The following is a 16,772-nucleotide window of genomic DNA, read 5'->3' as shown; positions in this document are numbered from 1 at the left end:
GTACTTTGGACCCTTAAAGACCTCACAAATAAACGTAAAATAACGTTGGAATAGTCATTAAGACTATGATATATCGAAGGGGCTCTTAGTTTTCCTTTTTTCTCTTTTTTTCTCTTCTCTTCTCTCTTCTTTCTCTCAAGTGTTAAGGTCTCAGTTATGGTCTCAGTTGTGAGATTATTATCGTCATCATCATGATGATACCAATCCAGAGACGTACACGGTTGGACAAAGTTCATTTGTAGGGAGTTTTGTTTCTTTATTCTTTTGCCGCTTGCGTCCAGCGACAGATGACATCAAATGAGTCGCAGCTCCCTGCGACTCGTTTGATGCCATCTGTCCACCTCGTTGGAGGTAGTCCAACGCTGCGTTTACCAGACGGTTGCTATTTCAGCATCTTCGGACCCAAACGTCTATTCGTTCTCCAAGCTATGATAGCTTCATCATATCAACCAATAGACGTCAACAGATGAACATAGGTCTTTTGTACCGCTTGCGTCCAGCGACGCGCTTGATGTCGTCTACCCACCTCGTTGGGGGTCGACCAACGCTGCGCTTACCAGTGCGGGGCTGTTATTCCAGCACCTTGAGACCCCAACGTCCATCCGTTCTCCGAGCTATTTGCCCCGCCCATTGCAACTTCGGCTTCGCAACTCGCTGTGCTATGTCGGTGACTCTGGTTCTTTTAACGAATCTCCGCATTTCATTTTCATTTGATCACGTAATCAAATGAAATACAACATAAATAATAAAAACAAATACCAAGCACAGCTCTCTCCATCGCCCGTTGAGTGACTCCGAGCTATGTGCCGCGCCAATTGCCAGTTTAGCTTCGCGACCCCGATTCTTCTACGGATCTGCTCATTGCGTATTTACGAAGCCTTGAGAATAGCTCTTTCTATCACCCACCTTTAGCCGATCAAGTCTCATTAAATTATTATAACTACGATATTTCCGACACGTAATCAATCAGGCTAATTTGTAGCAAAATGAAAATAACCTCCCAGTATTTTTTTATTATGCAAGTATTTTTATATAATGCAAGTACTTTCAAAGCTACGGCCGAGGCAGGCGAAGTTTTGTTATTAGTGTTATGTTATTGTTTCTGGATGGTAATAATATTGAGGATACTGCACAGTTAAGAGTAGCAAAGTTTTAATTTCATTAGAAGGCCCGCGCTCGGCTCCGATGGCGGAACCTTTTCCATTCAATTCATTTAAAACTGTCGCTGTTCACTCTTACATATCTATACAAATAGATCTGTACGACTCAGTTCTCCCTAGTAGTCAGTGGCATGGAGGGTGAAGTGTTGTTAGTGAGACAAAAAATGGATCAGTTATTATAAATTAAGCTATAAAGCTAATCTATGGGTTAGACATAACTTTGCATAAATAAGTGCTGAAAAGAACGGCTTTCAAAGGATATTCACGCAATTTTACTAGTAGGTATGCGGATGTTTTTGGGCTTTAATCTTGACTCGTGTGAACATTTTTACAACAGAATACAATAATTTCTCGATAAATTTAGTTTTTAGTTTCAAGCGCATCCGGCTAGTAATAACAATGTTAAGTTTTAACTAATTTCATGGGCTGTGTTATGTATGCACAGGGTATGCAGATGGTATAAATGAAGAAGATATCCGGATGCAGATGGTATAAATGAAGAATATTTCCACTACGAGTTATAAATACATACTTAAAGGTAGGCTTTTTATAACTTTCACAATGCCTATCCTTAAGTTTTGTATAACTCGTACTGGAGATTTTCTTAATTTTATATCATCTGCGTACCCTTTGCATACCCTCAATGCAAGCCATGCTTATTTCTATCGCCTATCAGCGTTGCTGTATTTCAGTCGTTGCGTGGCAAAGGCGTGGTTGCCGGTGTTATTGCAGATACATGGACATGAAGCCAATTTTTAGTAAATTAACGGACCAACGGCGAAAATCTACGCCGCTAAGTACAGCAATACGTCGCAGGGCACGCAAGGCTATGCATGGCAGACAAAGTGGGAAATGGGAGAAAAGAGAACACTGATTACTAACTTAAAATGGTTTCGACAAATTTATAGCCTAAACTTTAAGCGGCAAATAAGAAGAAGACACAGCGGATCATGCAACTTTTGAATGGAAGTTTTTCAGCGACCAACGAAAGCCCAAGAAGTTGATGAGCCGCTGGGCAACATTCCCAACGGAGTCGGGCATAGACAAGGCATCCATTAGGATTTTTGCCCTCGCACAAAAAGTTGAAATAATCATTTATTTCAGACAAATATGGCCTTTTAAAAAAAGCTACACCTTTAAAAGTTATAGGCACGATTTGTTGACTCGAACACATAATATACTCTGCACAAAGCCTCGGAACACGTAAATAAAATCAATACCCAATCATTCAAGTCCCCTAGGAGGCGATTGGAACTGCCTATATTGGAGTCCACATGCTATTCCAACAATATTTTAAAATAGTAACCAATAAACTGCCTCTGTGGTCTATAACAACGAAATACACGATACCTTACATACGAAATTATGTAAGGTATCGTGTATTTTCTTTTGGAGAACTTTTAGTACCAGCCTGAAGATGGCGGTGTCAACCTCCGTGCTCGGAGAGCAAGTAAAGCCGTCGGTCCGAGTTATTATCTCTTGCTTGTGGCATCAGTCGTACAAGCCCTAATTTGGAGCATCGTGGTTGGTCTAAAACGATCTCTCGTATGAGAGACGAGGCCTGTTGGACGAGTGGATGTCCAAGGAAACGGATATGATTGCTTTACTGGTCAGCCATTGGACAATCGTATGATGATGTGCCATTTTCAGTTCCGAATCCACTCCGTCCACTCTCATGTCATCTCATGTCATGTTCAGTACGCTCTCTTATGTCTTCGAGATGCTCCTTTCCCGGTCATTTTGCCTTTAAAGATCAATCTTGATCAATCAAACTGGTACTGGTGGTCACCAAAAGAGGGGAGTCCCCCCTTTGTGTGACCGAAACACACAGCTTTTATTTTTATGACGGTTATCATTTGGCTCTTTGTAATACATTTTTTATTATGACAACATTCTTCTTCTACTACTTCCCTTCTAAAAACACAAGTTTTGCATCCATATAAAAGAGAAGACGTGATATAGCACTTGTGAACGCAATTCCTCGTGGTTACTGGTTACTAGAGCTACTTTCCTTAAACTTTAAATTAAAAATCATAACGCCGAACAATTAGAGGTGTAACGGGGATCGAACTTCGTCCCTCTAAAGGAGAAACAGAAGTCCTCACCACCTTTCTATTTACTCTTTCTAACTTTACTCCATGTTTATTAGTAAGATCTTATGTCAGCGTTATTTATTGTTCTCTCTTAAAATATTGCTGATGCATTGTGTTTATGGATTCCATAATTAAAGTCTCTATCATTTTGGATTTTTTTATAGTTATAATTGACGGACCAAGTACTAATTTTAAGAAAACCATCGCCTATAAACAGAGCAATAACAAACAACATAAACAACAAACAGGATAACTTCCATACAAGGCAAGGAAATTATCCTGCTATGTGCTGCCTGCGTCCATCAACCTCATGTGCCTGTAATATATTCTATATATATACTATATAGTACAACAATACACACATCGCCATCTAGTCCCAAAGTAAGCGTAGCTTCTGTTATGGGTACTAATATCTTAGTACTAGTTACTTACTGATGAATATTTTTTATGAATAATATACATAATATATAGATAAACACCCAGACACTGGAAAACATTCGTGTTCATCACACAAATATTGTCCAGTTGTGGGAATCGAACCCACGGCCTAATGTATATGTAATGTATCCCGGAACTCAGCATTACTGCTTGGCGACAGAAATAAGCATGGCGGTAGTTCTTTCAGAAAGGAGCTTCGTCGCCAAAAGTCGACTAATTACATATTTTTATTTATTTATTTATTTACCATGCCTTAACATACATAGTCATGAGTTCCTGTCAGGATGTAGCAATAAGAAAAAGTATCACCCTTATAATTATTACAATCACACGATTTCTGTCTTAGGATTCTAACAAATGTTTTAATGAACACACAAAAATACTGATAATGTACAGAAAAACACCCAGACTCTTAAAAATCATTGTTACAGTAATTTTATAAAGTAGGTAATTACCTAACCTAACCATAAATTCATATATGCCAGATATTTTATTAAATTAATAAGGATTTTACAAATACCCTAATAATTATTAATTACTTAAAAAATAGTTTTTAAGAAACAATTAAAATTATATTTGATTAATAACTAATGTTCATGACATTGAGTTGGTGGTTATTTTGATATAAATACGACTGCATTATCGACACACGCCAGTCCTACATGGACTCGAACGATGCAAAGATGCCTCACGGTGTCTTAGTCGTTTATCACCATTCATGTTCATCACACAAACATTTTTCCAGTTGTGGGAATCGAACCAACGGCCTTGGCTTCAGAAAGCAGGGTCGCTGCCCACTGCGCCAATCAATAAACAATAAACTTATGATTACTATAATTTGTGTTATGCCAGATATTTTATAATTTTTTTTATTAGTGTTATTAGACATAGATTTATATATGTAAGAATAATTAAATACTACAAATTGATAGCTTTCCACACACTTGATGGAAAGCTTTGAAATTGAACCTGAAACGTTTTAGTAACCATCCGCTTGCCGCAGCTCGCAATAAACGACCTAAGGGTTAAACTCCACCTTAAGGGTTGCAATCGTAATGCGCATGCCCTCTAGGTACACAGTGGCTGTCAGTTAAGCGAGAACCTTGGCAGCTACGGGTCTACAATACCGTAGAACGTGCAACAAACCGTATCGTAACTCATATCTGTATTAAAACTTAAAAACAAGTAGTTGAACTTTATTATTTACCGTAACAAATAACAAGTTTAGCTTTGTTTGTATAGTGTGATTGTGATTTTAACTTTAGCAGTGTTTGTAACTTTATGCGAGATTAAATTATAATTTACACTTTTTAATTCAAAATGTGGTGGATCCTTCGTCGAGCCAGGATAACTGGCGCATCCTTCTTCAGCCAGGCGTCTGGGACTACCAACAACAATAACCCAAAGCCAGGTTAGTGTCATTAATTCACGATTAAGTTCTGTTTCGTAAAGGTATTATTGTGCCCGCCAATTTTATATCCTGTCATAATATAAAAAAATATGTTCTACCTTATTAAGAAAACGACCTTTTTTGATGACCTCCCTGGCGCAACGGTGAGCGCTGAATTAAAGCAGGAGGTCCCGGGTTAATTTCCTGACAGGGGCAATTTAAAAAAATATAATTTCTGAATTTTCTCTGGTCTGGTCTCGTGTGAGACCTTGGCTGTGGCTAGTTACAACTCTACCGATAACGAATTGCCGCTAAGCGGTTTGGTGTTCCGGTGCGATGTCGCGTAGGAACCGATAGACCGTAGAACCGACTTAACAGGCTAGCCCGCATTAGACTACATTCTTAGACTGTATCATCAATAACCAACAGGTGAAATTGCAGTCAAGGGCTAACTTGTAGTCAAGGAATGAAAAGAAAACTGGCATAACGTCGGAAAACCTCAGTGTTGCAACACTCCAATTGACAGTGCGTTTTAAGTATCAGAGTGTTTAAAAACACTACATAGCTATTCCAACTTTACTGCACTTTTATTAATGAAGCCCATAGACAATAAGACCCGACTTGATTGCTGCAATCGATAAATTTCAGAGTAAAAAAATTATGGTTTAAATGTAAATTTTTGTTTCAAAAAAAAAATCAAAATTATTATTATTTTAGATATTGAATAATACAACTACGGAGTTTCTTGCAGGCTTTTTAGAATCTTCATCTTTTCCTTAACTCATATAAACATTTATTGTTATTTATAGTTAATTTCAGCGTAAGAGCTTGGGCTCGAGCTCTTTTTAAAGAATTTTCAAAAAGGTATATCGAGTCTACCGGTGATCCTAGAGCGGGTAGTTAACTTGGCTAAAGAATTAGTTTGGCCATCCAAAGGGGTCATTCTGCCAGTATTTTAGGCACTATGACTCGTGGTAGTTTCGAAGACGTTTTATTTATTTTTATTTTGTTACATTAGTTATATTTATTTATAAGTAATATATATTTCAATAAATAATTAAAACAATATTGAATTAATTTAACATAAAAATACCCAGACACTGAAAAATCATTCATGTTCACCACATAAACCTTTTTCCAGTTGTGGGAATCGAACCCACGGCCTTGGACTCAGAAAACAGGGTCGCTGCCCACTGCGCCAATCAGCCGTCATTAAACTTTGGATTACTATAATGTTTTATGAGAGATTTTATTTTAAAATATATTAGCATTTTAACAAATATGATTATAATTATTATTTAATTAATAAACAGTTTTGTAGTTTTTTGATAAAAATACTGGTGCATTTCCGATAAACTATTAAGTTAAGTCCTATATATAAATATAAGTAAATAAATATACTAAGACATTACACACACCGCCATCTAGCCCTTAAAGTAAGCACAGCTTGTGTTATGGGTACTAAGATATTTCTATGAATATAATACACCGAATTACTTATGATATACAGATAAACACCCAGACACTGAAAAACATTCATGTTCGTCACACAAACATTTTCCAGTTGCCACGACTCAGAAAGCAGGTTCCCTGCCCACTGCGCCAGGCGGCCGTCAAATATGTGAACTCGAACGATGCAGAGATACCTCCCAGTGTCATAGTCGTTATCAGAAGGTTTTAAATTGTAGGTGTTCAAGTTTCAAGAGCAAGAACAGAATGTATATTATTCACCCACGCTTCATTCGTTTCTTTAAATACATCAAATAAGTTGCATCGCTATGTTTATATTTGTAGGTATCTACATAATATCATGGTTTGTATTTTTGTCAGTACCAATACGATTATAACTTTTTTTAATTTTAATATCTGATTGACTGAGATACCAAACTTTAAAAACAGGTAAGTAGGTTGTAGATTACGAAGCAGTTTAGTTACTGTTTAGTTTTAAATTATTTGTTTTACGCTGTGTTTTTCTGGTTTTTGTTGATTGTTCTACTTTTGTTATAATTACTAATAATCATATATATATTTTTGACATTGATTCTACACTGTTATTGTTCTCAGATTTTTTATACTTATTTAATACTATATTTGTACGCCCGGTCGTGGGTGTACTTTTTTGAAGGCCTTTCCAGTGTAAACAGTGAACATGTTTCTGTTCTATACTAAAAACATGCCTATAAGCCAAAATTTCAAGAATTTAGTTACGGCAATTTATTTTGTTCTTAATTATTACGATCTACTCAATTAAGATTCATTAAGTAACAAGCAGGGCTGGTTTTCGAAAGTTGCTCGCAACGTAATTTGCAACGCGTACAAAGTTTTTCAGGAAATACGCTGAATTATGATGTAAACGTATAAAGTTTCCGTGATTTATTGACTAGAAAAGTGTTAAAATTAAAATTAAATTCCAAAACTTTAAAAAGTTTTTGTTTCTCCCCGAACTATATAGGTTGAGGCAGCACTACTTTACAATATTCTACCGAAAGAGAATTTTGTGCGAGAAATCGTTGAAATCAAAAATTAATTAAATTAAAAATTTGTATTGTTTTGATTCCTTATAAATGCGTCACCTTTATTTTAGCTTACAGATACCGTTATTAGTTTTGAGCTGCTAGTTTTGTATCACACAAACCAGATAGTATATGCTATTTATGTTAAATTAATTTCTCATTAAGTTTATCTGTTTCTTTTGAGAATATATGTCTTTGCAACTAACTAACAATCGTATTTTTACCTTTTAAGGTGAAAATACGATTCGTAAGGCCATTTATCAACTCTGTTTATACGTGATCATTATCAATAGCTTCTAAAAATCCACTGCTGGACTAAAAGTCTCTCCCATACTCACCACGCTGGGCAGACAGGTTGGTAATCGCAATGGATAGTAGTAGTAGCAGAGAGAATGCTCCGTTATATTCTGATAGTCGTACGACACCCGCGAGGAGAGTGGTACCAACTGTATTCTAATTTTTCGTCATTACCCGTGCCCGCTTATTCCTATGGATACAAAGACTATTGATGTATCAACAGACAGCTTAAACCACTTTACATTCAGGCATTAAAAAAAAATTATTAAGATTTCTTTGGTTACATGATCTACACTCAGAAAGGTTTTATAAAAAGTCCACCTTGAAAAGGGTAAATAGCGTTAGAACGCGCTAATCTCTGGAATTTTCCCTCCGTTTAGAAGATTTGATTGCGCTGTTTTTGAGGATAGGATTTTTATTTCAAGTTACGACCCTTATGAGCTGAGGCACGGGCGTGCGATGCAATGCGATCGGTCAATTCTCTAATTTAAAAAACATAGAACGAAGTCTCTAATTTAAAAACTATTTAAAACTAAATAAAATGTAAAACGTCCTCGAAACCACCGCAGCGAAGCACAGTACCTAAGATGCTGGCAGCATTGCCCCTTTGGATAGCCAAACTAATTCGTTTATTTTAGGTTATATTTATATTTTAAAGAAACAATATATAAAGTATAATATTATATTAAAATAAAGTTAATATTATAATAAAATATTTATAAAGTTTAATATTATAATAAAATTATAGAAAAAAGTTATTTCATACATTGAAAGTTTATTATAACTATCTATATAGTTAAATAAAGGTCATCTAAATATCTCAAAAAAAAAATATTTCTACATAATTGAAGAAATTGACATAATAAACATAATTAAATTTGGAACACTAACTGTAGTTATCGGAAAACCAAGTTTCACTCAACATTGAGATTTTTGTACAATCGATTCAATTATTGAAAATTATAATTATTGAAAATTATATCACCGGATTGAGCCCGCAGACTTTGACAATTCAAAGTGTCAAACCTTATAGTTTCAGGGTGTCGGTTGTTAGTGACGGTGTGCGCGCGCATCGTAAAAATTTAATATCACCATTTTTCCCTAACGCGCCAAAATAAGTATAACTTCAAAAATTTAAGGCCAAAATTATAACCTTCAAGTCATCCCGTTTTATTAAGAGGCGGTTTTTTAATGGATTTAATTTGAATAATCTAGGAAGAAACTGAGATACAACGGAATACCCAACCCCAGCCCTTACAATTGTAATCTTCCGTTACTAAAATATACATCATTAATCTCTTAGCCAAACCAGCCGAAGTTTGTTGGAAATTACTTCATATTCAACACCATCTGTACAGCTTTGCTTAGATTAATTCGAATGGAAATTATCTTAATGTGTTGACAACAATCCCTGGCATAGCGGTGAGACATCATCATCATCAACCCATCACCGGCCTAATGGCACGGGTCTCCCACCTTAAAACCTTAGTCCACCACGCTGGCCCTGTGCGGATTGGCGGTCTTCACACACCTTTGAGAACATCGTGGCCAACTCTCAGGTATGCAGGTTTCCTTACGTTGTTTTCCTTCACCGTTGAAGCAAATGATATTTTTATTTCTTAAAACGCAAATAGCTTAGTAATGTGGTGGGGATTCGAACTTCAGACCCATGAAAGTAATGTCAAAGTCTTACCCAGTGGGCTATCACCGCTTCAACCGCTATTTTCTAACCGCATTTATTTAAATTGCATAGATTAACTATGCTAGGCTACACTAACATATAACTAACTATAACACTAAGCTATCGACGTACAGCAATGTGTGCTGTGGGTTAAAGCGGAAGGTCTCTAGTACGATAACTGGTTGGGGAAATATATAATATCTGAATTTTTTCTGATTTGGACTGGTGGGAGGCTTCGGCCGAGGCTAGTTACCAACCTACCGACAGAGACGTGTCGCCAAGCGATTTAACGTTCTAGTACAAAGTCGCGTAGTATATGAAGTATGGGTTTAGTATAACTGCCATATGTCTTAATCGTTTAGCCCGTTACCATCTTAGACTGCAGTATCACTTATCATCAAGTAAGATTTCAATCAAGGGCGCACTTGTAGTGTAATTAAGAGATATATGGTCCGATTATGATTCCCTGCACGCACCTCTAACTTTTCAAAGTTAAATGCATTTTATGAAATTACATATATCTTGCTTTAACAATAAAGGAAAACATATACACGGTGTGTGGAGTCCACCAATCCGCAATGTGCCAGAGTGCGCGCCACCACCGTAGGGCGGAGCTAGTAAACAATAACAACAAATTTAGTTTTTAGTAGATTCCAGTTTCCTAACCATATGTACACAACATAACTAACAATTATTAATTTTATTATATTATACATATGAATAGGAAATGTATATATTATACATATTATATAGTTATGGACTTAAAGGAATATGAACCCCATATTGCGTTCGGACTTCTGTTCTGGTAATACGATAACTTTATAGCGGGATCCATTAATTAATGTTAGAGGGTAATTGTACAGACATCTAAACAATTTATCTTATTGTCAAGTAGTATTCGTTCATGAATTGCCTTCATATAGATGTATTTGTTATCTTATATTTATCTTATATCTTTAAACGAGCAATTCTTGTATATATATAATTGGAATCTTGGAATCGGCTCCAAAGATATTCATGAAATTTAGTATACAGGGGGTTTCGGGGGCGATAAATCGATCTAGCTAGGATTCATTTTTAGGAAATGTCATTTTATTCGTGTTTTATCGATAAATGAATACATATATATAATTGGAATCTCGGAATCGGGTCCAACGATTTTCATAAAATTAAGTAGACAGGGGATCTCGGGGGCGAAAAATCGATATAGCTAGATTCATTTATATTGGACATACGACAATTTTTTTAACTCGACTCATTCGCGGACGAAGTCGCGCGGGTCCGCTAGTTGAAATAATAAGACAACTTAGAAATAAGTAAATATAAATTAAAAAATGAAAAAAAAAAACACCGACATGTAAAAAAATAATTCGATAATAAATAATCAACTTCACTTTCCAATAAATTCAAATTTAAAATTTCTTTATCCATGTAGGCCTATCACAGGCACTTATGAAGCGTTCATATATATATGTTTACATAATTGTAAGGGGATGGTGATAACTTCGTTCTCATTACCTTTTAACATAGTGTACATTATTCTAATACTACTAATCAAGCCCATTCATTTGATACGCATATTGATTTAGTTGTGAACAAATATGTTATCCGCCATTTTGTAGCGACGGCCATCTTGGAACGATTTTTATCAAACACATTTATTAAGAACACATCCAACTAATTCACCGTAAAAACAAGAATTCAAATTCAATCTGATATCACGGATCATGAGATAAAGCCTGGTGACAGAGGGACAGACAGACGGATGGACAGTGGAGTCCAAGTAACGGGATCCCTTTGGGTACGGAATCCTAAAAACTACAACAAAATTGAGGAAACATCAAGGAATAACCCAAAAGAACCTTAAATCCGTTATTCATAGTTCTCAGATTACAAAAAAATGAGAATCCCCGAATGAAAGTAAGTTAAGGTACGACGTATTACGTCTTCTTTTGATGTAGGTAATATTTTGTTTGTAATTTCTCTTAACTAAATTTTTGGGGCAGGCTTTTATTTTCAGCATTTGTAAAAGGGCAAATAAAGCGAATAATAAACGTTACCTTAGCCTTACAATATGCAATCGCAATCGGCTATATTTTTCTGTTTTTATAAATATCCCACTCCCGCTAAGGGATATTATTTATTTTTGAACTCGTCCGTAGAAATGTGTCCTCCGGACTTTTGCTAGTAGCATTGCTGTGTTCCAGTCTGAAGGGCGTGGTTACCGGTGTAATTACAGGCACATGAGGATTAACACGTACTCCACCACTACAGTTGATGGACACAGGGCGCCACTGTGTAAGATCTTTTCCTTGCATGCCCTGCGAAGTATTGCACTCACACACACATACACACTCACACACACATGCCCGGACGCACCAAGTTTTAAAACCCATCGGGCACTTTCGTGTCCCGTTATATCATAGTGAATCAGGACCCCGGTTTTATTTTTGTATGTAAGCTTTTATTGGAAGCAATTATGTGGACAAATATAAATGTATATTTTTCGTCACCCTTAATCAGTTTCTACGTGGCGTTGTACTGGAACGCTTAATCGCTAGGCGGCACTTATTTATTAGTGGAATGGTAATGAGCCACGGCCAAAGCCTCCCACCAGACAAGACCAGAGATTTTTCTTCAATTTAGTATTTAAATTAATTATATATAACCAAATTGATTCAAATACAAGGCTCTATTTCATGGTGGCCAAGTAAGGCAGCCTTTTATTATTTAAAACAATATTAATTATGCTCAGAAGTGCATATATTGATTAAGAAAAGTCTCAATACATTACCTATTAATATTTAACTAACAACAAAGTTTATATTAAAGTACCGTTCGAAGAGTATAGTAGCTCTGATCTGAGTCTGGCAGACATGGAGTAACTTCTTAATGGCTTATAATGAAGGTATGTAATTAATATTGAGGAGCTGTACAATCTTAGCATATATTAAAACCAAATAATAAATTATTCAGTTTGAATATGAAGATACAAGCAAAACCCTGGAATATATTTACCCTGGATATATTTTCCTATATAAACCGTTGCCATGGCAACCAGCTGAGCACCTCGTTAGCTAAGAAACGCGTATTTTCGCAACCACAGGGAAATATGGAGCTCCTTGGACTCATCTTCAACATCAATACTCTATAACAATCTGGGTGAATTCAGGAAAAAAACCAGGCAGATTTGAAAAACTTAAGAGCTTTGAATGAATGAATGAATACACTTTTATTGTACACTAAAGAAAAAAAGTAGTTACAGAGATATATAAGATAGAGCAAGAGAGTACAATTTGGTGGTCTCATCGCGATATAGTGATTTCTTCCAGGCAACCAAAGACGCAAATGGGAAAAAACATAGAAAATAGGTAGGTGGTGCAATAAATGAAATATAATCACTACACAAATATATGAATATAATATATAACTATTTATAATTCGTTTTAATAATTCTACCCTCAATGGTCCAAGATCCGGCTGCATATTTATCCATATAAAAAAAATTACCCGGCTAAGTTTGTTGTGGGCTCTTCTTAGACCAGGGCGCGTTTGGAACCCTCGTAGCTTTAGGTTTAAGTTGGAGAACGAAGTTATCATCATCCCCTTACAATGATGTAAACATATATGTATGAACGCTTCATAAGTGCTTGTGATAGGCCTACATAAATAAAGAAATTTTGAATTTGAATTTGAATTTATTTATAATATACAGATAAACACCCAGACACTGAAAAACAATCATGTTCATCACACAAACATTTTCCAGTTGTGGGAATTGAACCCACGGCCTTGGACTCAGAAAGCAGGGTCGCTGCTCACTGGGGCAGTCAGCTTTCAAAGATGAAGAAAGTGTAAGAAAAAAAATATATTGCTGTTTTATAAAGGACCCTAACTGTCGCCATGTTACAGGAATATTGGGCAGCGGGCCATAAATGATTCAACAATAGACACGAAACATGATAGGTATGGCGATAGGGCGGAATGACAAACAGCTCCGGACAGATGCCGGGGTAAATGGGAACGGAATACTATTGGTGGCCGGGACAAAAATTTTATGATAATAGACTCATTTGTGGTGCCAAAGTCGATATGGTTCGCTGCCCCACATTTCTAAATAATAACGTGTGTCGTTAGTATATTTTTTTCTTTCAGAAAACCTTACTGTAAAGAAATGGAAAATAAACGCGTATGAGCATTAAAGCATCAAACACTTCTCAAAAAAATTAACAGCTTGCCGAAAACACGAAAATGTTGTATCGCAAATATATATTTTTGACTTCCCAAGAAACTGAAAAGTGGGCTAAAAATTGTATAAAGTGTAAAAGTTTTATACAAAATAGATACAGAATGCCTAACTTCAGATTGATATTTGTAATTTGTATGTATGTAATGTCTCGATTTGTGTTTTTGACCCCCGACGCAAAAACGAAGGGGTGTTATAACTTGGACGTGTCTGTGTGAGCTGGTGTGCGGTGTGTGTATGTATGTCTGTCTGTCTGTAGCATTCCCGAAAGAATGAATCGATTTTAATTTTTTTTTGTTTTAAATTTAAATTAGTCGGGAGTGGTTCTAAGCTATGTGCAATGAAATGATGGCCGCTGCCATAAATATCACTTGCTTAAACGGCGAATGAAAACATCGTTAAATTTAAAATGTAAATTGTTGATATTGGAAAAGAGCAACTGCTGAGATTCTTTACGGGTTCTTTTCGGTGTCTAATCTGCATTCCGAACCGGTTTTAGAGTCACTACACACAGAGTACACACAGGGCACTTCATACATGCACAAAAGCACTGCTTACCCTAAAATTGAAATATAGCTCGTCTAGGAGGACAATTTTTGCAATTTTATGCAATTTTCCTGCTGTATGCATACTCTGGTAAGAATCCCAGTGCACGCCACTGTACACAGAGACAGACGTGACGTTTCAAAAGTGCTTATAGTAGGCCTACTTGAAATAAATGAATATTGAATTTTAGGAAACCTGCTTGCTTGAGAGTTCCTCATTAATGTTCTCAAAGGTGTGTGAAGTCCACCAATCCACACTAAGCCAGCATAGTGGACTAACGCTTAAGCACTTCTCATTTTGGAAGGACATGCAGTGGGCCAGTAAAGGGTTGATGTGCCGATGATTATGATGATCTATTTAAAGTTTAAATAGATTTAAATTTTAAATAGATTTCGGTTTAAATTTTAAACCGAAATACCGAAGAAGATTTTGAGTTTAGACATACCAGCTTGATGTCTTTATAGTTAGTTTAGGGAACTGTTTTATATTATTAAACTAAAGCATTCAATACTTTTTGTTCGATACAACTTTTACTTATTCTTATTTCTTACTCGGGTCTCAATAAACTTTATCCATTAATCATAATCTTGTATTCTATCCTCGAGTTCCTCGAGACAAAACCCAAGTTGGTATAAAATTACTCTGCGAATAATTTGTTTGAAATCCCTTTGGATAATATTATTTAAATATAATTTTAAACTTTATGCTAAGTAATGGAATTAAATATAATATTGGGGCAAGACCATCTTGGGTTCTGGTGGGCAAATTTTGATTATAAATAAATAAATATACTACGACAATACATACATCGCCATGTAGCCCCAAAGTAAGCGTAGCTTGTGTTAAGGGTGCTAAGATGACTGATGAATATTTATATGAATAATATACATAAATACTTAGAATATACATATAAACACCCAGAAACTGAAAAACATTCATGCTCATCACACAAACATTTTCCAGTTGTGAGAATCGAACCCACGGCCTTGGACTCAGAAAGCAGAATCGCTGCAAACTCGGCCGTCTGATTGATTATTTATCATCATCAGCCTATTGAGCCCATTGATAGGCACATGGCTTCTGACTCCTGTCATAATAGGAAGGGATTTAGAGCATAGATCCACCGCGCTTTCACAATGCGGGTTGGTGGGCTACAACGATTAATATGAAGTGTTAGTGATAATAACAGGGACCGATGGCTTATCATGCTCTGATAAGCGGTAGTTTACCACCATTTTTCTTACTCAGAATTTCTAACAGATAAATGTAATAACTAAAAAGTCTTGGTCCGGAAATCCAACTCAGGCCCTCAAGCTAACGTATCCGTAGCTAACTCAAGCACTAGACCAACGATGCAGTTGATTGTTTAATATGAAGTGTGATTGATGTCATATTATATAAAGTTTTCGTGTTTCATTTTGCTGCAGTTTTTCGCTTGACCACTCTAGATTTGGTGTAACCTTTAGTTTGGTGTACAGGAAACCTATTAAATTGGAAACATATTATAGTGTGAAGAAATATTATTCGGAAGATATTCATGCGTTAAACAAATGCTTGGGGATTAAAATGGTAGAGTTTGCATTATAATATAACCTCAAAATCATGAATAGTATTTTTCAACGGAAGTAACAAAATTAATGGACTTGGCGACCTCCAAAACGAGATCGACTATATATTGCTTCGCACGATGCAAATTTCAATATCTTTAACAATCAAAATTTTAAAACTGAACACCAGATAAGATGCAAAATAAAAATTAAATCAAAGACAAGTAGGAGATTCATCGAGCCGATATAGATACGGAGTTTAGAGGCTTTTAAATTTATGATAAACACACAACATATAAATTTAAATATTAAAATACTGACTGAAACCCTGACTTTTTATATACTGTACATTATTCCCCTACTCAAAATCTTTAACATGATACCGATATTGAGAGAGTTGAGAAAAAAGAGGATATTCGCCATTTTATGAGTGCGGCTATCTTGAATTCGGATTTTTTTAGTGTATATTATTGTAAAAGTAAAGCTACTTCTTTTGATACCCATATTGTGGGATGTGTGGGAGCTATGGTGATACGCTCGACCGTAACAATAGGAAGATCTTCCTCCGAGTGGGTGATCGTGCTCGGGGACCGAGGGCCGAACATGAATCTTTGGAAATTGCATATATAGTCGATTTTTGTGAAAACTTTGCTAGCGCGATGCAGGATTTTTGTGGCATCATCTAGTACGGTAATGTGGAGACCGCTACATGGGAGTTATGAAAAAATATGTAATTTGCCATTTTGTGGTGGCGGCGATCTTATACCAATTTTCATCAAACATAGCTAAGAACACTTTCGACTAATACACATTTCAAACAACCAAACAAAATAAAAAACTATCAAAATATAATGTGACAGA

General features: G+C 35.9%; 1 protein-coding gene across 1 annotated transcript in view; it reads left to right on the top strand.

Moving 5' to 3' along the window:
• The first annotated feature begins 5,004 nt into the window (after window positions 1-5,004).
• LOC120626959 overlaps window positions 5,005-16,772 on the top strand; it is a 186,929-nt gene continuing 175,161 nt past the window's right edge. The window contains exon 1 of the mRNA XM_039894776.1: window positions 5,005-5,102. Within this exon, the coding sequence (XP_039750710.1) occupies window positions 5,012-5,102 (91 nt within the window). The 5' untranslated portion in view covers window positions 5,005-5,011. The remainder of the gene's footprint in view (window positions 5,103-16,772) is intronic.

Source organism: Pararge aegeria, chromosome 10, assembly GCF_905163445.1.
Source record: "Pararge aegeria chromosome 10, ilParAegt1.1, whole genome shotgun sequence".
Lineage (NCBI taxonomy): Eukaryota > Metazoa > Arthropoda > Insecta > Lepidoptera > Nymphalidae > Pararge > Pararge aegeria.
Note: the sequence above shows the minus strand (reverse complement) of the source record. Positions and strands in the feature narration are given on the sequence as shown.